Raw genomic sequence first — 24,512 nt, forward strand, 5'->3', positions numbered from 1 at the left:
CTTCACAGTGACAACAGCATGGATCCATGTTCCCCCAGTCCTGCTGACCTTCGACAGCAGGGTTATGTAAAGTTGGTCACAAGCAGCTGATCTTCAGAATAGCAAAATATGATGAATTTCACACAATGGATGTAAATTGGGTAATCTACGTATCAAAATGTGTATCATAAAAGTTTGAGAAAGGTGTATTCTACATGTGTCAGCTTGTAGAGGATTATGACAATTTCACTTTACTCTTGTCTGTCCCTGACTACTCTCACAGGTTCTGTTGGCTCATGCTCAGCTCTCCTTAAATGTAATAAAATGTAAACGTGGGCCTTTTATGATGTCTTTTTTTTGTTTAGACAGCTGGTGAGAGATCTAAGCTTGGCGTCTTTAAAATTGAGGGGGTATGACCACATAGCATCATGTCAGGGAAGGTGCACATTAATAAACCTATGCCAAGGAGTGGTTAAAAAGGGAAAATCTTTATTTGATAGAGAGTGCTTGTCTTGGGTCCAATTGGTCCAAAAGAAAGTACGTTGATGTGAGATTCCTAATAACTCAAGCACGTTCCTATGAACTTATAAACATGAATTGACTCCAAGGGCTAGAGGTTTTAAGAGAAGACACAACATGTGTGCTTGGACTGTGTGGGGGTAATTTCTGAGAGTGTGGATCTTGCCAATAAGGTAAGTATGGAATTTGTTGGATCTGTTGCAATACTGGAGAGCTATTGAAGTGGATGAACAAGAACCTTGCTGGGTTGTAGAACAGTCACATTTAATCTTGAAGAAGATGGGCCTATCCTGCACTTATAGCAATATTGTCTTACTAAGGTACCTTTTGTGAGGAGAAGTGGAGACATGGTATGATGCAATTTGTCCTTGTTTGATAATTTCTCTTTATTTTACATTCTGGACACCTGAAAATCACATCTGTTTAGACTTTAGGCCCTATTGTAGTAACATGAGTGCAGTAGGATTATCAACAAAAGAGGTTACATTTGTGTTGTATGTAGAGATAATAGATTTAGCAATGTCCATGTATAAGCAGAGATGCTGTTTTGCAGCAAAGTAATCTGTCACGCAAGGCCAGTCAGATTATTCCAAACTTTTTTTCACAGTTATGAACGTGGAGGTTTGTAAGCGCATGAAGATTATGAGATGATAAATTAGAAGGATATAGGAAACTGGTCTGACCTTTTAATCTCAATGTGGAAGGTATGTGATAACTGTGTTGCGAGTTTGGCAACAGTGAGTTCCAGTATTCACCTCTTATTATGCATCAATAGCAACCTGCGTTGAAGAAGTATTTGAAGCTGCAAGAAAGACTCAAATGTTGTGAATGTTTTACAGTTTGCGTGACTCCAGTCAAAGATAAAGTCAAAGTAGAAAAATATTGGTCAAATATAACCTGTCTTTGAGAGAGAACTAAAAAGCAATTTCTGGTTCAATGCTAGCTTTGCAATTAGGTGGATGCTAAATGATGTACAGGTAGAGGTTTAAGAGATAGAGAGGATGATGCCAAACTCAAAACATTTGAACGATAAAAAGAAGGTGACAGTAAGCTGTGATCATTTTTTTCTCTAAAAATATAAACAATCCTTTACTTTGATTGAATAGCCTACCTGTCTTCCCTCATTTCTGCGTGGAGTACTAGGGAACCGAGAATTGACTGGGACTGAGATGCAAACCAGGATTTAATGACATTGAAGGGATTTAATTTGCGCAATTTATTGAGGTCATCAATATCTGGATGACGGTTCTTGGTAAATCTTGATGTTATTGCACATTTATTTAAGGGCTATAGAGAAGACCTGATGTGGATATGGATGTTACAAATGACATTTTTTCATATGGTTGTTGTTGGGAGTAGGAAGGAATGGCAAGGCATCCATGTTCAATCATATTATGTTGGTTATGGTGGAAGAAATCATATTTTGATAGTGATTGAGTCATCGGAATCAAGCTATGTGTTGAAGGTAATGTATTAGGATGTGGCTAAGCTTTTCTCAGTGGGGCAGATTGCAGAGAGATATTATCAGAGCATTAGTGTCAGGGAAGCATTAGTTGATTCACTGGGCATTTACCTAGATAAAGATTTGATCTGTTCATATAGTTTGCCGAGTTTTCTGCACTCCATGGAACACGCAGAGTTCTGAAAAACAACACTCCACGTAGCGGAACAGAGTTTTTTCCGCGCTCGCTCTCACCAATGTCAAGTTGGTGAGCACGAGTGAGCAAAATCCACCTCCCACCAAGATTGCTCAATGCGAGTGTTCAGAATTCTCAACGCGGGTGGCCGCATAATGTTTGCAATCGCTCGCGTTGAGAAACCTTTCGTTAGCGTTAAGAAAGTTGCAATGTGGGTAGAAAATCTACTCGAGCGGCAAGAAAAGAAGCAGCGCCATCTTACGCTGCTTATGGTGCTGTTTGCACAGAAATCATAATCTATAAAGTATGAACCTGATAGCATCATTGTCACATTTGTGAGGAAAAAAGTGATTACACAATGATCTCAACTTTCCTTGCCAAGGGGCTCACAAAGAAATCTTCCTTCTTTCTATATGTCTACAAATTCCATGCTCATTTTGTGGTGTTAACACAAAGGCATGCTAAAACAGTAACTCATGGACTTTACTTACGTGGAGACAGTTAGAGGTGGTCACGTCGCAGAGACTCACAGAACTGTGCAAGTATATGGTGTTACTGCCAGAGAATCTAAATGCATTGAATTGAAACTTTTTTTGAAGGGAGCTTGAACTTCCAAGAAGGGTAACTGGAACTGTATCATTGTATAGACAGCTGTTGAGACAAAATGGATGCTCTGTTACAGTTAATCAGATAAACAGTCTACAGTTTTCAGCTTTTTACTCCTATTTTGGGTCAAATACACATTTTGTTATCCACTGGCCAGATTAGATAATGCAAATAAGGTGACAAAGTGAACACCAAAGCCACAAAGGTCAAAAGGGAAGCTATATAACTGTAGATTAAAACATGCCATGTTCTGTATTTTTGGAGACAAACCTAGGTTACTGAGATGGAAGCTTATTTGCCCCTCTTGGTGTGACAATGTCAAGGTATTTTGCAAGCAATGCTTTCAACTGGTCAAATATCAAATGGAATTGTAAAGTATTGTGCTAGGATCACCTGCATGGGTAAGTTAATATGTCCTCTTGTGCGTTTATCACAGGTCATTTTTCCATGTATGAATTGCATGTTTGCTAATTTGATATAAAACAAACTACTCATGCAATTCTTGAATATAGATAACCAACTAACAAAATGGCTTTGATTAAGCTACTAAATAGAGGTGCTACAATGATACTCTCCTAACAATCATCACCAAAGCTTAGACATTACTAAGTACATACGCCAGGCCTTTGACCAAAAAACCTCATTAAGTTCATATCAGTAACCCTCCCAATCTCCCTTTTTGAATCCACTTCTTTTATCTTCACCATCAATACACTCCTGCTAAAACTCTCAATTAAGTACTTAGGCTGATTGCTTTAGAGGGTTAGAGTAGTGATGGGAATCTTGTTATAATGCATCTCTTCTATTTTTTTAGTCTTAACTTGAGAGCTATATCAAAAGTCAGATTCTATATCTGATTATGTGATTGTAATGTCCGAAAAGTGGGGGGGGGGGGAGGTTGTAGATATCCCACTACTGGCTCAATCTTCAACCGGCTGCCCCTCAGAGAGTCCCACAGCGTCCAGTGAGGTGCTACACATTGATTCTTTCTGGACAGTCTCTACTCCTGTAGGGAAGGCAGGATTATTCCCTCTACCAACAAGCAGGCAATCTTTTAAGTACTTCAGTATAGTTTTACAGCTCTTCCAGCAATAGTCCCTGAGATCAGAGATCAGGTGTTGTCCCCTCAACTATGGGAAACTGGCTGTCAGGGGGACACCATCTAGGATTACTTGGCAGTCTATTAAATACTTTGCAGACCACTCCCTTGCTTGACCAGGGAGGACTTGGAAATAGAACAACAAGGGGGTTCTGCTTCTATACACAGCTAGGAGACAGAAGATGTGAATTCGTTGTATGAAACTGTAGAACCGTTTTCAGGTAGTTCTTTTTTGAAGTGACATTTACTGGCTGATTGCCAGACACAGCATTTGTATAGAGTGACAGTTGTCAAAGCAGCATAGTATCCAACCCGAAGCACCCAGAAATAATGCACAAAGAGATCCAAGGATTCTGTACCTGCCTGTCATCAGAGAAAAACAAAAGTTCATACCTCACCTAAAGGTCTCTTCAGCTTTCAGAGCAAAGTCTGCAGTCCAATCTGTAACCATTACATCTACTCAATGAAAGTGTTCAACAGCACCTTATAACCAAAAACCTTTAAGAATTACTAATGGAATCTTGTCTTCTAGCCTCTGACTATACTATGAAGGGCTTCTCCCTCCTGCTTCAGCAATGTGACAATACTCTCAACTGCCTGGGAGCACAGTCCTTACCTGCACCTTGTGCAGTTATTATTCCGGCTCACTCAGACATACCACTATTGTGCCACGCAGCACTATGCTAAACATGCACCCAGGATGTTAACGCTAAGGAATGGTAAGTGTGTTGAAGCATAACGACATGAGTGGGCTAAGACTCCCCTAAAGTAACTCAGATAAAAATGTGTGGTAACATTATTTATTTTCTAAACAAAGTATGCTGCCACAACCACTCTACAAACTAAAACCACAAAATGAACAGTAAAGAGGGTATGTTTGGCGCACCCTAATAGGTCACAGGAAAAGTTGCCAGGACCAAAATCAGAAAGTTGAGATACCAGAGACACACAGTCGGGCACCCATGGCAGCGTGACACAGCATTTAGCATTCACAGGACATTTACTTCCCAATATGCATTAAGGATTACGGTATTTTCCAGAGTACCATATACTTGCACATTGCTGGAACATAGGAATAGCACTTCCCAATACTTATAAAAAAACATCAATATGTGACCTTCACTGAACATCCTCTTGTATCCTTCACTCACCCCACAAACAGTAACCATCACCTGGCCATGATGTTAGTCCTCTGCTGATATCTCATCCATGTCTCATCAAAACCCTCGCCCAACACACATCAATAAACCACACTCAAAGCACATGAATGAATTTCATTCAGCCCACATTAATAATCTTTCTCAATCATTTTGTATGAATGTCAAGAATAAAAGTTTGTGCTACAAACAAATCCTAGCAAAAATGATGGCAACCAAAATATTGGCCTTGTATATATGTAAAGATATTCCACTTAGCTACTCATATGTTGTCAAGGTATGTAAATGTGCAGTTAAGTATAGTAAATGTATACTTAACAATATATACTTATCACAGTAGTCAATAGATATGCTACAATATTCTTGTAGCACAATATTTCTGTTGTTGACATACATACAACCCAACCATTGCCACACAGTTCATAATTTACACCCAGCCCTCTTTAATAACCCTTATCCAACCAGCATCAATATTCTTCATCCAACCCTCAATAAAAAACTTTAACCAACTACAATGGCCCTCAACCTACATCTATTATTTTCACCCGACTCACATTAATAAACATCACTCAATCCACTTTAATAGTCCTAACAAATTAATATCCTCACATAACCTACTGATATAACGTCTACCGATATCAGAGGATAATTCTCAATCACCTTGACTGTTACGTTCACCCTAACCAAATTGAAAAAAAAACGTATTTAAATTGTATTATTATTACTCACAAAGCCCAATCAGAAATTCTACTAGTTCTACTAGTCGATGCTTCTGTAATAGCTTTTTCTGAGCCATTTAGCTTCCAAAGCTCGAGAGCTGCCCCAAGTAGGTGTCATAAAATATCTAGGAATACTTTTTACACATATTATTCAATGAAGATCCGATCTTTACTGGGAAAACATTGTAGCTGGAGGACACACATGTCACTATTTCTCTTCTTAGTTGTTATAGCATGGAAAGCTGACATGGATCCATCCCTTTGAACACCACTGTAAAATCATGGTGAGTTTATAGTGTGGCATATAGGTTTAGTATTCTTACCATCACACCTACTTACATTAATCATAACCAGGTAACCAGGTAGCTGACGCTATGTATGCAATATGTTTTGTAGTAACCTCCCCAAATATTGTATGTACTGACTGTTGGGGTTGAATAATGCTACTGCAAGTTTGCTGTTTTACCTTGACCTATATGAGGTTATACCACCTAATCGTTGGGAAGGGTTGACTAATCTTGGCCGATAAGGGCTGCAATCATGCAAGATTTTCTTTCTATGACATTAACAAGGTTAATGATTTCCATTAAGACAAATTCTATACACATTTAGCCTATGCATAGTTCTTGAAAACATGTATATGGCTCATGTGAACCAATGTTTGACAGCTTTGCCTTAGGCAAAGTGTATTGCCCTTGTGGGCGTTCACATTCAAATTGTGGATTCCCAATAGAGGGGATTAATCATTATATGCCCTTTAGAAATCTTACACAATCATCATAAGTAGTTGTCCAAAACCAAGTAACAATCAGATGTTGATTGTTTCTTCTTGGTCCTTGCCATTGTGAAACTGAACCCTTTACTTTTGAACAATAAGTCAAGAGTATTTGTTATTTTCAGTTAGAAAACTACAGTTTGGTGTTACAAATTCCAATATTTGTTACCTGAGTGCTGATTTAAAAGCACTTCATAATTAATCAATTCCACATCTCCCCAGCCACAAAAAAATGTAAGTCGACCAGAATCCAAGCCCTTCGCTTGTCAAAGAAATGCCCAGGTAACAAAACCAAATTTAACAATTACATGCAAGCCCAAGCAGCTTTCAAGTCCGCGATACATAGGGAAAAACAAGTCGCATCATATCAATTTTGGCTGACACTTATCTACGAAAGCAAGAACCCCGATTCAAAATAATTCTGGTCACTCATAAATAGGGGCTTGCAAGGCAAACGTGACCACTGCAGCGTAAATATCAGTGCGGAGGAATGGATCAAGTTTTTATCATCTCATTTCAGAGACCATACTAAAAAGGACGACCACCTCAAACCCCTCGGATTAGCCAATGCCGTGATATCGTCTCTGAAAGTTAAGAGCTCAAGCTGACCTGGCCTCAGTCCCTCAGATATTAACGCAATAGAGGGACCAACAAATGAGGGCTATGTGTAAAACAACGATTTACTGTCAGAGACCATATTGACATCAGACGATCTAAAAAACAAGATCTCATGCTCAACAGGGAAAGCTAGGGTCGAAGGAGCCCCAGCTCGAACAATAGCACTCTGCGATGTTGAGTCCAAATATTATGCCAGCATTTTACTGGAATAGTTGCTGGCCTGGGCCGATACAACAAAGCGCCTCCCTTTTAACCAGAAGGGTTTTGTTGCCAGTACCAGCACCACAACCAATTTACTTACGTTAACAGTCTTGATTCTATTCTATTCTATACGGAATTTGTTAAGCGCACGGTCACCCAGGGGTTTCATGGCGCTGAAGAAAGCAGATGGTAGAAGGTAAGGGAAGGGGCAGATGGTGTATTGCCCTAACCGTACGCTTGTTTAAATAGCCAGGTCTTCAAGGCTCATCTGAACTCTGTCAATTTGGTACAGCTCCGGATGGACAAGGGCAAGGAATTCCAGGTCTTAGGGGCGAGAAATGCGAAGCTGGATCCGCCGAGTCGTTTCTTTTTGAAAGTCGGCACCGTGAGAAGGGACAGATGGGTGGAGCGAAGCTCACGGGTAGGTTCATATTTGTTAATGAGTTGGTTGATGAACCCGGGGCTCTTTCCGTGAAGAGCCTTGAAGATTATGCAGCCTGTCTTAAAAGTGATCCGATGAGTGATGGGGAGCCAATGGAGGGAGGCCAACAGAGGTTTGGCTGACTTCCTACGATTGCTCTTAAATATTAATCTGGCTGCTTGATTTTGAGCAATCTGCAGGCGTTTAGCGATGGTGAGGGGAAGGCCCAGGTAGGAAGAGTTGGAAAAATCTAACCGCGAGAGAACCAAAGCGAGCACCACCTGGATAAGAGCAGAGTTGGTCAGCAGGTGAGCGATTTTTTTGATCTTTCTTAGCTGGAAGAAGCAGGAGGAGATCACAGTTCCAACCTGGGTCTTCAGTGAGAGATCGGCACTAAGAGTGATCCCAAGACTTTTGGCTGACTGGGAGGGGGATGGAGGTGTACCTAGCGAGGGTGGCCAAAAGTGGGGCCCCCAACTGAGTGCACTGTTGCTAGGGAGTACTAACTCAGTTTTTCCTGGGTTCAATTTAAGGTGGTTCCGATCTATCCAGCTCTGGATGTGCAGCATGGTCTTTTGAAATTCCTCGACAGAGTCCGGGGAGTTGAGGGGGAATACCAGCTGCAGATCGTCTGCGTAGTTGAATATGGTGACCTTCCTATCCTTCAAAGAGTGCAGTAGGGGTTTGAGATAAAGATTAAAAAGGAGGGGGGACAGAGAGGAGCCCTGTGGGACACCGCAAGTGGTAGGGAGTGTGGGGGCTGTGAAATTCTCCAACTTTACAGCCTGGGATCTGCCCGTCAGGAATGACTTAATCCAAGAGAGAGCCGCGCCGCTGAGGCCGGCTTGTTCGACACGGTGTAAAAGTATGGTGTGGTCCACCGTGTCGAACGCGGCCGATAGATCGAGCAGCACGAGGGCCTGATGGATTCCACTATCGGCATTGGTCCTTAGGGTGTTCTGCACGGCGAGGATCACTGCCTCGGTGGAGTGTGCCTGGCGGAATCCCGCTTGGTTGGGTTCCAAATAGTCAGATGTTTCGATGAAGTTAGATAAGCAGCTGGTTACGTGAGTTTCCAGTAGCTTAGAACCGTAAGGGAGAAGGGAAATGGGGCGGTAGTTAGAGAGGTTGGAGGGATCGGCGCCTGGTTTCTTGATAAGAGGGACCAGGGTAGCCTTTTTGAAGGAATCGGGTACTATTCCCCGTGATAGAGAGGTGTTCAGAATAGGGAGTATGCCCTGGGGGAGGGCAGCATAGACTTCTTTTAGGATATGCGGGGGGCAGGGATCGTTGGGTGAACCCGATTTTACTCGGTTCATTAGCTCCAGTAATTTGGGTGGTTCGATGGGGGGGATATCCTGAAGAGTGTAAGGGTTTCTGCAGATATCCGAGTCATCTATTACAGCATGGTTGGTTTGGATGCTGGTTTTTATGATGTCAATTTTCTCCTTGGAGAAGTTGTTAAGCATGTTGCACATGTCCTGTGAGGCAGGTTGAGAGGGAGAGGTTCTGGCGTCATTGCATAGGTCGTTGACGACTCTGAAAATTTCTCGAGATTTGTTTTTGGGGTTAGATATTTTTTCAGAAAAGAAGGAGGCTTTGGCAGATAAGATAGAGGCGTTGTAATTTTTGCGGGCTGTCTTGTAAAATGCTCTGTCTGTGGCGTGGTAGCCGTGTCTCCACTTCCTCTCCAGTTGACGGAGTTCTAATTTCTGCTTTTTTAGGTCGGCGGAAAACCATTTGTGGGCGTCCATGCGACGGGCGCGGGAGAACTTGGTAAGGGGAGCATGTTCATTGCATGCAGAGAAGAGCCATTCGGTATGTGCTTTGTCCATCAGATTTATGTCTGAGCCCTGGGTGGGGATGGAGTTGGTCAGGGTGGAGAGGAAATCTTGGAGATTTAGGGATCTCCATTTCCTGACTGACCCACCCAGGGGTGCTTGGTTGTTAAAGTGACCCTGGATGGTGATCGAGAATTGCAATAAATGGTGGTCAGACCATATGCATGGTGAGGCCGTAGGGCAGGAGGTGGGAATATTGCGAGACCAGATGTGGTCTAAGATGTGTCCTTTTTCGTGGGTGGGGATCAAGACATGTTGGTGGAGGTTTAAATTGGAGAGGAGTTCAAAAAGTTCTGTGGCGTGAGGCCCGGCTTCCGGGTCGTTGTACCAATAATTGAAATCTCCTATGACCATGACCTTGTCATAGTCGACGACTAGACCTGCTATTTGCTCAGACAGGGAGGTAGGGAAGGAGGGCATAGATGTAGGTGGCCGGTATAATAGTGCTAGCACCATGGTGCCAGTCTCAGTGTCGGATTTGATGACTAGATTATCCGTGTCTGGTAAGTCTAGGGGGGGTAAGATGGTAAACCTAAGGTCTTTATGAATGATAGCGGCAACACCTCCTCCGATTTTTCCTGTTTTTCTATTTGCAGACAGAATGTAATAGTCTGATGGTATAGCCGAGAGTATATCTGGCAGGGAGTCTGTAGTGAGCCATGTCTCAGTGACAAAGAGTATGTCGGGGCTATCCGCTTTCAAGAGCAGGAATATATCTAGTTGGTGTTTGGCCAGGGATCTGGTGTTAAGATAAAGGCAGCGGAGGGTCCGGGAATTAGGTTTAGGGGGGGGCTTGCTGTTTATGGGTTTTAAAGAAGAGATAGGGGCCAATTCCTGTGAGTGATGGTGAGAGAGAATATTACTTGCCTTGAGGCGGGCGAGAATGGTTGGGTCCAGGGATTGAAGAGTGGGGTTGTGGAAAGAATACAGCTCTTGGGGGGAGTACCTAATAGATTCCTCATTATGCCTGGTCCCTGGGCCCGTCCAGGCGCGGACGGGCGCAGACGGGCTTGCCTTAGGCGCGCCTTCGGCGCGCAAACGGCGCTCCCGCTGCGCTCGTCCGCTGCGCTTCCTGCCAAGGCACATAATGAAGCAGATGGAGGGGGCGTGGCCTCAAGGGGGCGTGGCCTCAAGGGGGCGTGGCTAGCGAGCGCGCCTGCGATGGCGGCCGCTGAGAGATCACAACAAACAATTACCGCAGCAGCGCTCAATCGGCTGCGTGGTAGGAGGGCGGTGAGAGAATTAGGTAAGCTTTTCAAGGTTCTTGAGTCAACACGTTTAAAAAGCAGTATATACAAGTTACAGTTTTACACATTTAAAAATAGCGTACCTCCAGAACCCGGCTTTCCGCCTCAGGTCTGGGAATCTGGTTTCTGACTGAGAGTTGCGGGCGGCGCCTTATAACGGGGAAGGGGGCGTGGCCTCAAGGGGGCGTGGCTAGCGAGCGCGCCTGCGATGGCGGCCGCTGAGAGATCACAACAAACAATTACCGCAGCAGCGCTCAATCGGCTGCGTGGTAGGAGGGCGGTAAGAGAATTAGGTAAGCTTTTCAAGGTTCTTGAGTCAACACGTTTAAAAAGCAGTATATACAAGTTACAGTTTTACAAATTTAAAAATAGCGTACCTCCAGAACCCGGCTTTCCGCCTCAGGTCTGGGAATCTGGTTTGATAGAGAAAGCAGCAGTCCAACAAACCCGACTACATTGCTGCTTTGTTGATTTTAAGGCGGCCTTCGACTGAGTGCCTCGGAACCTTCTGTGGCAAAAACTAGAGTCCCTGGGCTTAACACCGACCCTTCTACATGCTATAGTGCAACTCCACTCGAAAACATGGATTAGAAGCTGGGTGAAGGCTCCCATGTCTCTAGGAAAAATCGGAACTAATAGTGGTGTCAAACAAGGCTGTGTGTTGGCTCCACTCCTTTTTAACTAGTTCATATTGGATTTATCCCCAATACTTGATAGCGTTAACTGCCACCCCCTCAACTAGATGGAATCTGCATCAGCAACCTGCCGTATGCCGACAATTTGGTGTTGCTAAGCCTAACAAAAGTAGGTCTACATAGGTTACTCATTGAATGGCTCCCCTACACAACAAGAAACTCCCTACAGTTGAACTTGATGAAAAGAAAAACAATTTCTTTTGGGAAGCACAAGAGGCCATGCAGAGGGTGGTATTTCAACAGTGCTAAGCTTGAATAAACACCCCACTACAAATACCTGGGAATCTTTCTTGATACTAGATGTTCATTCATCAAGCAGAAAGAAGCATTAAAGGCCAAAGCTTTGTCACTAGAGGCCGCTGCTGCGAAACTGTCAAAACAGCTACTTGGCCAAATCTCACCCCTATGCTGAAAGTGATAAAAGCAAAGATAACTCATTCTTTGTCATACGGGCACGAGATCATGAGGGGCTCATGAAGCACTTTATTGAACAATTTAATGATCAAAATGTATAAACGTGCGCTCCACCTGCCAAAATCAGCTTCGCCAGGTGGTCCGTCTCGAACTAGGCCTAATAGACCATCATAGTGTAGAGCCTGGCTTGTTTAGAAAGGTTTGCAACAGATTGTGCCACCCCCGGGAGGGCTCCTTGGAGCCCAGACTTTGGAAGGAAATATTGAAAAGCCCTACTAGCAAGAAATATCGACATCATTTGGATCACAACCTAGAATTACTTGGAGTTAAGGAATTCTGGGAACAAATCCCTCACAGCCGGCGCTAAAGGAGATCATCAAGAAGAGCGTCCGGCACTGGTCCTTTAATTCTGACAGGGCAATATTGTCAAAGAGGAAGCACGTATGGCAGTGATTTCCAATTTTAAACCAGTCGTTGAGTCCCACTACTTAGCAAGCACGTTTGCACTTTACTGGAAACAAAAGTTTTTAGCACTGAGGATGGGGAAATTGCCTTTTTTGAAGAACCTTCCTGAATGGCATCATTCCAACAATAGTATTAAATGCAGGATGTGCGGCTATTACTCTGAATCCATTGAACACATAGTCTGTGTATGTCCCGCAATGCTCACAGACAGAAGGTCTCTATTGAGAGAAGAATGGATCAAGTTAGAAGTTTGATCATGCCGCCAAGCGACAATAGCTGCCTTAAACCCGGATAACACGAAGCTGAACATTGGGTTCACCAAATTTGTCAGTAAAGCGTTAAAACTGTTGCAAGATACTAGAGCTGCTGAATCTCTCTTACTTCAGCAGGGCGGCATTTTGTCTACAGGTCCCATAACAGAACCTCGACTGTTAATAATCTGAATCTGACTTTTAACTGAATTTTAACTGTTTACATTGTTTTAGCGAATTGAAAGAAAAACACAGTTTTGTAATTTTTATTGAGTTGTTTTTTTCATGAATGAACTGAATGTGTTTACATTGTAATGGTTTTAAGAAACCAAACAATAAAGTATTAACGTACTTTATAATTAAATGTAACAATGTTCAGCCTGTATATGCTGAAAACTGTTTCATTGGCATGTGAAGCACTTATTTGAAAGTCTGACATAGATTTTTAGCATAAGTTGGGAGAGACACATCAAATTTCAGAGACTTATGTTGAATTATTTGCAAACAGCAGTGTAGTAAAAACTGAGATTATATTACGAAAAAAAATGCAGAACAGAGAACACCCTACAAAATAAAGCAATTTTACAGAAAAGTTTGGGTAAGTCATTGCAATAAATATTATAATTACCATTGGCGTCAATGATTTATTTTTGTACCACTACGGGCATTGGAAAGTGTTTGTTCTTGAACACTAGGGTACATGTTAGAGTGAGGTTTGGGGTTCCAATCGAGGTAATTTAAAGAGTGATGGTAAGTGTTAGACTTATGGTTATGTTTGCGGTTTTGGGTTATGGGAAGATTTAGAGTTATCATATGAGTTAAATTTGTTTAGCGCAACATAGATATTAAGGTAAATATAAAAAGTGACAGAGGTACTGTTAGGAATAGAATTGGGATTAAGGTTACAACGTGGATCAGAGTCTGAGTTTGAGTGATTTTGCATGAGGATGTGCAAAAATTTTTTGTTGCAGAATACTTTGTTATAAAATGATCACAATGGTAGAGAAAATAATGGCTGTTAAAACATTAAATTTTTGTGTTGCCAATGATTGGTGACAGATTTAATGAATGGGTTTATCTGTAATGTCACAGAGAAGTCTGAATCCCCTTCCATAAATATCGCATAATGTAAGAGGTGTATTTGGAGTGAGTATGCTCATTTGTTAGGAAATCTCAAAGCTAATGAAGGAATACAAATTCCTATTTCTGCTCACATTTTTTAATTCTCTTTTTATCAACCTCAAATAGGTTGAACTGATTTGTGGGTGTGCTGAAAGTGAAGCTTGCAACCTTGGGTACAGGAACATACAGTGAAGACATTAGTTCACTCATTTCTATTTTAAGGTGATATGAATTGAAACGTGATGATTAACATTGGTAAATTCGCAATGAACAGTCTAAATAGGGGGACTCACTCCTATTGCTGAATCATGTTCAAAATACATCATTTTTATTTGGAACTATCATTAGCATTACAAAATCTTCAAGATGTTAGAAGATTAGTAACCAGTGTAAAGGCTGCAAAGTTAAAATTGTGAGTAAAAGAATCTTCAAGAGCTTTTATAATGAAAGTGATCACAAAAATCTGTTATTTAGTGAAAGAAGTCTCCGTTTTTTGCAAGAGCATCCTTCTGAAGCAAGGCTTTATAAAGATTACAACATTTCTCAACCTTTGTAAACTTTTTTTAATGTAGCAAAATTATAAAAGACTAATGGCATGATTACGAGTTTGGCAGTCTGACCGCCAGACCGCCATTGCTGCGGTCGGGAGTACGCTGCAAAGCTGGCGGCATCTCGACCACCGCATTATGAGTTAACCACTGAGCTGGTGGTTTTACAACAGCGGTGCCATGGCAACAGCTTGCTGTGCCTCATAGAGAGCCTGCATCACATGCCACTGCTATGGCACCACCTCTTGCATGTCAGTGCACTATGCACCATGTTGTGCATGGCATGCAGTACACGCACAACAGTGCAAGCAGTGGGGCGCACAACATGTGCCCCCATGAACAGCCCCTCATGGGGAAATTCACCCTGGAGACCTGTATATGGCCCTTTCTTGACTTCCTGCTAACCTTTTGATGGCGTATCACCACCACCAATGATCACTTCATTTTCCACAACCGCTCGTCATGATCCAAAGATGTGGCAGTGGCATTGGTCTTGCACTAGGCTTGTGGTGGGCCGACCACCAACCTCCTAATCGAGCGTTTGGACTGCCACCGTGAGTACGGCGATCTTGGGACTGCCGTACTCATAATCATGACCTTAGTCTTGCATATAATTGACGAAACAAAGCTTTTTTGTGAGGGTGTTTTTAATGTAATACTAGTCTAGGTATGACTTGTCAAAACATCTTTTGGAATACAACTGTCTTAACAGCTAAGATATGAAAATATTATCTACAACAAATAGTTCCAGTTTCAATAACAAATGCTTATCAATAACTGTCCAGAAATATTACGCTAAAATGAGTTGAAAAGGCACCTTATTATTAAGCAAGCCCTTTGTTATGTAAATTTGCCATCTCCAGTTGCCCTTCAAAGACAATGGAAGGCTAATGATATGTAAATAATTACTAATAGAGAGAGGACACCCCCGACTCAGCAGGGATTTTTAACAGTGCACACAAAATACTGTTGTGGCCTGCATTATGAGTATGTTAAGGGGGAGAGGCCTTGGTTTAGAGTTTGATGGGGGTTTACTCCATCACAAACATGATGAATGTCCTGACTGCCTTGTTACAGTGGCATAGGACATAATGCACTTGTAATTAAGCACATAATGTATCCATCACGTTTTTGACAGAGTAACACACCCACCAAACTCTAGATCAGGCCCAGAGTAACTTTAAAAATGGTGGAAAGCAAGAAAAGAATGCATGAACCAGCTCATCACTAGTTTATTGTAAGTTTTTGTCTGAATTTGACACAAAATGAGTGAATATATAGCCTTCCCATGTTATAACTATGCATACATATTACTAATTCACACAGATCAATCTTCATTACCAAATAAATCATGTAGCTGGCCTTCCTCTACCATTGCATTGCATAGTATGAATTCATAGACTACTTGGAGATTCATGGAACATGCAGCACTTTTTGGTTCATATATCTTGTATGATGACTAAGCTAGAGTGCGTTGTTCATTGAACCAGTGCTGCTGAAAGTAGAATTTGAAAGTCAACTGCTAGTAGGAGAAATGTCACAAAAAATGCAATTACCTGGAACATTTCTCATAGCCGAATTTGAACAAGAAATTGTGGAAGTGCAAAATTAATGGACTTCTCTCAACCCTACTGGCAGAACAGATGCTTTTCCTGCTACTATTTTTGGGCAGTATAATTATATGAATAGCAGTAAGAAAATACCTTAAATTTGATTTTCCAAGTGTAAATTATAAGACAATTGCGCTAGGGCCCACAAAGGCATATTGTGTCCACTATATGTTTTTTGGTGCTGACAATTTTTAAATAATGTATTGCACTGACATACTTATATAAATCAACACTTGTCTCATAATATTGAAGTTTTGGCTAGTCTATCAGAATGTACATGCTCAACGAAAGTTTTTGAGCTATTTGTAATCATGAGTAGAGATGGCATACCTTTCTATTTTATGCTACCACAATGACCATGCCCTACTTCTTCCTTTATAGATTTGTATTTCCATTTTATAAGTTAGCTGGGATTTTTTTGGGCCTGCAACTCTAAACACTATCACTCCAACTAAGTCATGGCTCTCTGAGTGGCTGTCAGCACCACTTCTACAATCAAAACTGAAGATTTTCTAAATATCTGGTGTGTGTTTCTATGTTGAGGGTATAGCTTTGTTTGAATCCAGTGTATAAAAAAGAGGGGTAGGAAATATACAGTGTGTCTGAATGGTACTGAACAAAATGACAGGGAGCAAACTGGCTGTGCAGAAAGACACTGCTCCAATGAGTTGCAGTTTGTCTGTTATCTGTTGTTGGAGGCAAAGGGGAAGGTTAGGATGGAGACTTTGCCAAGTAGTCTTACCATGTTTAGCTCTAAAAACTTATTTTGGTAATGCTCTTCCTCTTATTGGGATTTACCCTTCAGCTGTGGCCAAGAAGTGTCAGAAAAGGCAATATTGCAGGCAATTATAAGACTCAAAATGCTGACATAAGCCCTCTGTCTCAATGTTGCAATGTTCCTCCGCTGCCTCATCCTGAGAACATAATGTCCTCAAGAGCAGAGCTTGTGGCTCACGTCTACAGGCTGTGAATTGGGCAAATAGTGACTCGTAAATCACTCGGACAAATATTAAAACGGCATTATGATTCATACTGGGAACACCTTTGGTGGATTTAAAAGTTCAAAACGTATACAGACATGATGCTGGTAAGAGCTGCAGAGGTGATCTGGTTTGCAGTATTTCCAAGAAGCACAATGTTATCTGGGATGACCATATGGCTACATATTGCTGGGACAACATGAGGCATATTCATGAACTGCATTTTGTAGTATGTTTAGTACTACTGCAGTAGTACTACTAAAGTGCCACAAAATACTATTCAGTAAATCTCCACCTCCACATCTCTTATCATTTGTAGGGAGATATCCTCACATGTCTAAGTTTACTACTTAGCAGTAAATGTAGGATTAGACCACGGGGAGGGGCTGCAAAAAGGGACATACTTACTACGAAATGAGAGAGGTATAGGGAGAAGTAAAGAGGATTTTAGGCAGGGTTGGGAAGGGACATGCACCCACCCACAAAAGAGTAAGCCCATTGCTATTTACAAATTGCACTTGTAAAGTTACTACAGCAAAGAAGGGACTCAAAACACTAGTAAATAACTCCAGCTCAGAAGTGGAGTAAATCCAGCACAACACATGGCAAACCCCTGGTGCTGCAATTACTGCAATACCCTCCAAAAGAAAATACTGGCCATAGGGACTTAATAGAAAGCCCCAAAGACTATAGTGGTAAATAAATAAAATGATTTAAAATAGTTCAAAATATAACTAAATTATATCTTTTTAAAAACAATCTTAAAATAAAACATGTATTATTTGGAATTTATGAACTATTGTAACATTCATATTTATTAAAATATAAGTAAAATACTTGTAATTAATTTTTTATACCAGCTTTTAATTAAAAAAAAGGGTTTTCTTACTTTGGGGGATTTTGTTTGTAATTTAAAGCTCAAATATATTTTTTATGTAACTAATATATTTTTTAATTAATCACAGCTTTCATTCAAAATTAGGTTCATAGTGTTGGAGCATTTTTTGTGTTCTATATTTAAAATAGATATATCAAAGTAATGTACATTATTGAGTAACATACAAATATTTTTACTAATTGTTTCGAGTTAAATACATTTCTTTTTTACTTATGCATGTACTCTACTATAAGGAGACTTAACATTCGAAATAAAAATCTCCCAATATTAAAGTATAGGGAACATTTAAAAACTTCATATTACATGGCTAAAAATATTTTTATGTCAAATAAACTCTTATTATTTATTGTATGTTATTGTATATGTTATTGCTGGGACAACACGAGGTCTATTCACAAACTGTATTTAGTCTTCTGTGTAGTATTACTACAGTAGTACTACTAAAGATCCACAAAATACTATTCACAAACCTAAGAGCGTAAATCTCCACCTCCACCTCTCTTCTCTTTTGTAGGGGGAGATCCTCACATGTCTAAGTTTACTTTTAAGCAGCAAATGTGGGATTGGACCAGGGGGAGGGGCTGCAAAAAGGGACATACTTACTACTAAATGAGAGAGGTATAGGGAGAAGTAAAGAGGATTTTAGGCAGGGTTGGGAAGGGACATGCACCCACCAAAGAGTAAGCCCATTGCTATTCACAAATTGCACCACTAATGTTACTACAGCAAAGAAGGGACTCAAAACACTAGTAAATAACTGCAGCTCAGACGTGGAGTAAATCCAGCACAACACATGGCAAACCACTGGTGCTGCAATTACTGCCATATCCTCCAACAGAAAATACTGGCCATAGGGACTTAAAAGAAACCCCTAAAGACTATAATGGTAAATTACAAAAAATTAATTTAAAATAGTTCAAAATGGAGGAGGAGCTACGCGCGCATCCATGATGGCCGCGTGAGCCCAGGGCTCCCGAGACCCTCACCACCTCCCGCATTTATCCTGCCAACATCGACGGGCTATTGAAGACGCAACCCAGCAGACATACTAGCTGTTTTCAGAAAACCGATTTGGACTCCGGAAACCGAACTTATGGTATTTTGAACTTTTGTGGCCTGCCCCATGGACTCCTCCGGGCCTCGGGTGGTCTGAGTGCCCAGGCTGTAATTCAACAACAACGGCTTGCGGAGTCTAGGTTGCTGCCCCGAGTTGACTTTTGGTTTCGTTTTTGTGTCTTTACCCTCTCGCATCTCTATCCTGTCGCAATAGCCCGTGTCGCGCCCGGACCCTGGGATTTCACTGTAAGCCCACGGCGGCGTGTCTGTGGTTTACGCCGTATGCCCACTAGCTTGCTTTTGGTAATATTGGTGGAAAACGCACAAACCATTTTTACCAGGTCCAGGGCGCTTCTTGGGGGCTTACCGCCCGACATTGCGGGCAAACCCAACAGCGAGAAACGCAAAACCAAGACCCCTCTCCGAGGTGGTACCATTCAAACGAACGTCATGGACCGCTACACCCAGCCTAAGGTGTCACCCGGAGGGGCGAATAGGAAGCGGGGTGAAGTGACCGAGGACCCCGCCATGGTGGCTGATCTTACATTGCAAGATGTCATGGGCGCCATCACTGGTATGAAGTCTGCTATGGATCAACAGTATGAGACCATTGCCCTCAAGCTTGACACAGTTGCCATTGACGTCAATATTATCAGAATGGATTTATCAAAAACCCACGAGAAGGTAAAATCCCTGGACTTAAAGACTTCCAGCCTCACTACAGATGTCGCTGACCTACAAACAGAGGTGCGTAATCTCCGGACCTCTAATGACCTCTTTAATCGTCGGCTGGAGGATTTTGAAAGCCGGGCGAAACGCAATAACGTGCGCATCATTGGTGTTCCAGAAAATTCCACAGCCTCTTCCACGGATCTCCTTGTTGAAGACCTCATCTTCACGCATCTTGCGCCTAAAGGAACGTGCGCATAGAGTTCCGGGTGGTCAGCCTAAAACCGGTGCTCCACCATGTCCGATTATTGCTAGAATCTTCTATTTCAGGGATAGAGACGCTATCCTGCAGGCATCGTAACGGGTGGCCCGGTGAAGTTTGAGAATACCACTGTGAGCTTCTACCCGGACTTCACACAATCTGTTCAGAAACAGAGGATGGAGTTCCAAGGGGTGAAGCGGAGACTGAGGGACATGGAACTGAAATATGCGATGCTTTTCCCGGCCCGACTACGGATTGAATATGAGGACCGGACATTTTTCTTTGATCGCCCTGACAGAGTGAGTGACTGGCTTGATTCCTTGCCTGAGCGACGAGATCGCACGGAACACTCCGGCGGAGCTGAGGGTGGCCAACCTGACCAAGAATGAGCGGAAGCTCCCGAGTTTCTAACACTGTTTATGATATGTCACTGTGGTTTGACGTCTCCCGTATTTCTAAGACTTATGTGTGTAACTAGGGGTGGCGGGGGGGTGGGACTCTTTCCTCCTCTGGGTTTCTTCTTGTAGATTAGTTCTATGTTAGGGCGATAGGCACACTGCAAGTTGGGGTGGCTTTTGAGTCTAACGCAGGGGTTCAGGGTGGGGGGAGTTTGTTTCTTGGGATTGTGGGGGAGGGTGGGGAGTGTTTGGGGTGTGTTCTCTTTCAAGGCAACATATTGATTTACTATTTGATTTGGGTGCTGCGCTGCGGGTGGGGTGGGCTCTGCTACCGTTTCGAGTGTGGGGGGTAGAGGGTTGAGATTCTATGTTGGAATGTTAATGGATTGGGGGACAGGATAAAACGGGTGTGGTGTTGCAATACTTGAAACGTTTCTCCCCTGATGTAGTGTTACTGCAGGAAACACATCTGATTGGGAACACTTGTCACGCTATGAATAGGCGGGGATACCGCCTTGCTGCCCACGCTGGTTTCACCTCCAGTTCCAGGGGGGTGGATATTCTTGTTCGAAACTCCCTTCCCCTGGAGGTTGACAATGTAATGTGTGACGATAGAGGGCGTTATGCTGCCCTCACTGGTAGGTGGGAGGGGAAGACCATCACGCTGCTTTCTGTGTACGTCCCCCCTGGTTTGCAGTCCTCGACCTTTGCTGATTTGGGGAGGGTGGTTTTGGGACTTCCTGACTGTATGTTGATCGTGGGCGGAGACTTTAATTCTGTTGTTTCTGGGGTAGAGGACCACCATCCCCCCGGGATCTCGCAAGGTCCCAATCATGGTTGAGTGGATTTCTGGAAACGCTGGGCTTGATGGATTGTTGGAGGGTGATGCACCCGGGTCGGACGCAGTTTACCTTCCACTCGGGTGCCCATGGTAGCCTGTCCAGATTGGACTATGTTTTGATGCCGGCAGCACAGGCCTCATTGATAAAGGAGATCAGACACTTAGCTAGGGGGATTTCAGATCACTCTCCCGTATGGCTTCATATGGACACTAATCCGGGTACTGGGGGTCGAGTGGCTCCGATTAACCCCTGGTATCTCCACAACCCTAAGACCCGTGCTGAACTTGTTAAATCTTTTGATCACTACTTTCTTGAGAATGAGGGATCGGTGTCTTCTTCTGTCTCCCTGTGGGAAGCGTTTAAGACGGTTCTTCGTGGACATGCCTTATCATTGATTGCTGGTGCTAAAAAGATCAGGAATGAGGCGGTGGTCCGACTTGAGGCTGATATTACTGAACTGGAAGGAGAGTTGGAGTTGGGGGTCACCCGAGATAAACTTCATGTCCTCGGTCTCAAACAGTCTGATTATAGGGCCCTGGTGTCTGATGCCGCTAAACTCATGAGTAGGGAGCGACAGGGGCGGCTGTATGATGTGGGGGACAAGGCTGGGAAATTGATTGCCTGGTTGGATGCAAAGGACAGAGCGAGTCGTGTGGTTCCGATGATTGAGAGACCTGATGGAATGCGTGTGACTGACCCAGTTAAGATAGTTGAGTGCTTCGCTGATCATTTTCGGGAGGTTTATTCTCCAGTGTCTGTTAGGCCTGAAGAAGACTCTCACCAGTTGTTGAGAGATATTTCGTTGCCGTGCCTATCGGACTCAGACAGGATGCGCCACTTTCAGTGGATGAGATAGCTCTTGTCATACACTCTCTTCGATCGGGGAAGGCTATGGAACCCAATGGTCTGCCTATTGAGCTATACAAGCTGCGTCCAGATAGGATTGCACAATATCTCTGCGGTATGTTCTTAGAATCGAGGGATACTGGCTCCCTCCCTTACGATCAACGTCTTGCATCGATAGTAGTGATTCACAAAGAGGGGAGGCCGCGGGCTTGTTGTGCGTCCTACAGACCCATATCGCTTCTTATTGCGGAGCCAAAGATCCTCGCTAAGGTACTAGCGAACCGTCTTATCACTGTGATTAGTAACTTGATTCACCCAGACCAGTCCGGATTCATCCCGCGCCGTAATACAGCACTGAATTTGAGACGCTTACAAGGCGCTCTCGTGAGAGCCCCATATCTTCTGGAGTCGGCCATCTAGGTCTCCCTTGACGCCACGATGGCTTTTGATACTGTAGAGTGGTCGTATTTGTGGGCCGCTCTTGCGAAATTCGGCTTTGGTCCTGGCTTTATTAGCTGGGGGAAACTTCTCTATGAGGCACCGTTGGCGCAGGTAGTAGTCAATGGTCGTGTATCCAGTCCCTTCGCTCTGGGAAGGGGTACTCGGCAAGGATGTCCGTTGTCTCCGCTCCTCTTTGCGCTTGCCCTGGAGCCTCTGGCTGCATGGTTGCGCTGGGAACCATCGATGAGAGGTATACAGTGGACCCCTGAGTTTGAGGATCGCATATCGCTCTATGCGGACGATATTCAGTTGTACCTCACTTCGCTCCAAAAGTCCTTAAACATGCTGTTTGAGGTGTTGACTTCATTCAGACGCAATTATGGCCTCGTGATTAACTGGTCCAAGTCCTGTATATATGTACTTGCGGGTGGAGCCCCTGCATTGCCGCGTGGTTGTCCAATACAGGTTACACAAGAGGGTTTCAAATATTTGGGGATTTTTATTACTTTAGCCCCGTGGCCAGATATGAACGTAATTTACTCCCTCCGCTACAACGATTGCGTTCTGACGTGGTGGGCTGGCGCAGCCTTCCTCTGTCCCCCCTCGGGCGAGCGACCCTTTTTAAGATGATGTCTCTACCGCGGTTTTTATACGCGCTCCAGAAAACGTTTAACGCAATTCCGGCAAAATACTTCCGGGAAGTGAAGAGTCTACAAAGACAGCTGATTTGGGATGGGCGTGCCCGTATCGCCCTCCCCAAAGTTACACTTCTCTGGTATGATGGCGGTATAGCTCTTCCTGATATCAGGCGTTACTACTGGGCCTCTCAACTGAGTGCAATCAATCACGGTATGTATTGTCCGGGTTTAGATCCTGCATTTGAGATGGCTAGATGGCTGTTGCCGGGTGGGAATTATAATAGGGCGCTATACTCTAGGTCGGCGATCCGGACGCTTACTGGACCTACCAAGATCGCGGTGCATGTGTGGAATTGTGCAAATGCGGCAATGGGGTGAAGCGATAGACTAACCCGAGCGACCCCCTTGTACGATTCTTCCAAGTTGGGAAGTTTATGGAGGACGAAAGGCTTTGAGAAATGGGATATGATTGGTATCAGTAGAGTGGGCGATCTCTGGGTTAAGGATAGGGTTAAGACTTTCGAGGTCTTGAAGGCGGAGTATGAATTGAGTGATCGGGAATTTTTTCGCTATTTACAGATTCGTCACGCGTTGGGCTCTGTTTTTCCCATTGGGACCGTTATTCCAGAATCTTCCCCGTTGGAAGATCGAATACTTGACAAATATGTGTCCAATAGCACGATTTCTTTGATTTATAAGAAATTAATTAATGATCGGTAGGACCTGTTAACGCATTTAAGGGAGGTCTGGACCAGAGACGGTTTACTATTAGATGATGAGGAGTGGCAATCCGCGATTTCCTCACCCAAGGAGGTCGCGATACCGGCCCGTCTTCGACTAGTTCAACTCAAGATCTTGCACCGTGTGTATGTTACTGGCCCGCGACTGATTCGAATGGGTTATTCTGTTGATGGGTTATGTATCCGTGGTTGTGGTCAACTTGCTACTTTCCTTCACATTATTTGGGAATGTCCAGAGGTTGCTACATTTTCTAGTAGAGTGCATGCGGTCATGAAAGAGGTCACGGGAGTCGAGATACAACCGGAAGCTAGGCGGTGTCTGCTGAATGTATGGGAACCGAATGACTACGACGTGGCTCAGACGCGATGGGCGACCCTGGCCAACATGATTGCAAAGTGAGACATTGCACAGTTGTGGGGCGCTCCCCGCCTGCCGACGGTCTCGGTGCGGAAGGAGAATATGGATTGGTGTATGTTTCGAGAGAAGACGGTATATGTGGCTTGAGGTGGGCCCAACAAATGGGGTCAAATTTGGAGTCAATGGAACTCCTACAGAGGAGACATCTGCATACCACCCCTTCCTGATGTCCCCGACACCCCACACTCTCCCTGATCCGACATTCCATGATTTGTTCTAATTTACATGTTTTAAAATCTTGAGTCTTTTTCCCCCGATTATGCCCCCCTCTCTGATTTTCGTTGATTGACTTGTTTTATGATGGTATTGCCTTTTCCTTCCCGCTCAGAAACGCGCCTGTATTGTAATGCTCTATTGCCTTGATTGTTTGTTTTATTTTTATATAATAAAAAGAGTTTAA

The 24,512-nt window shown here is 43.3% G+C and overlaps 1 protein-coding gene across 2 annotated transcripts in view; it reads right to left on the bottom strand.

Annotated features, from left to right (window-relative positions):
- Positions 1 to 24,512, bottom strand: part of LOC144823811 (uncharacterized) — a 194,712-nt gene that overhangs the window by 63,255 nt on the left and 106,945 nt on the right. For both annotated transcript variants that reach the window (XM_078682663.1, XM_078682664.1), the window contains exon 7: positions 2,627 to 2,786. In XM_078682663.1, coding sequence (XP_078538789.1) covers positions 2,627 to 2,786 — 160 coding nt within the window. The remainder of the gene's footprint in view (positions 1 to 2,626; positions 2,787 to 24,512) is intronic.

This window comes from Lissotriton helveticus, chromosome 3_1, assembly GCF_964261635.1.
Source record: "Lissotriton helveticus chromosome 3_1, aLisHel1.1, whole genome shotgun sequence".
NCBI classification, from domain to species: domain Eukaryota; kingdom Metazoa; phylum Chordata; class Amphibia; order Caudata; family Salamandridae; genus Lissotriton; species Lissotriton helveticus.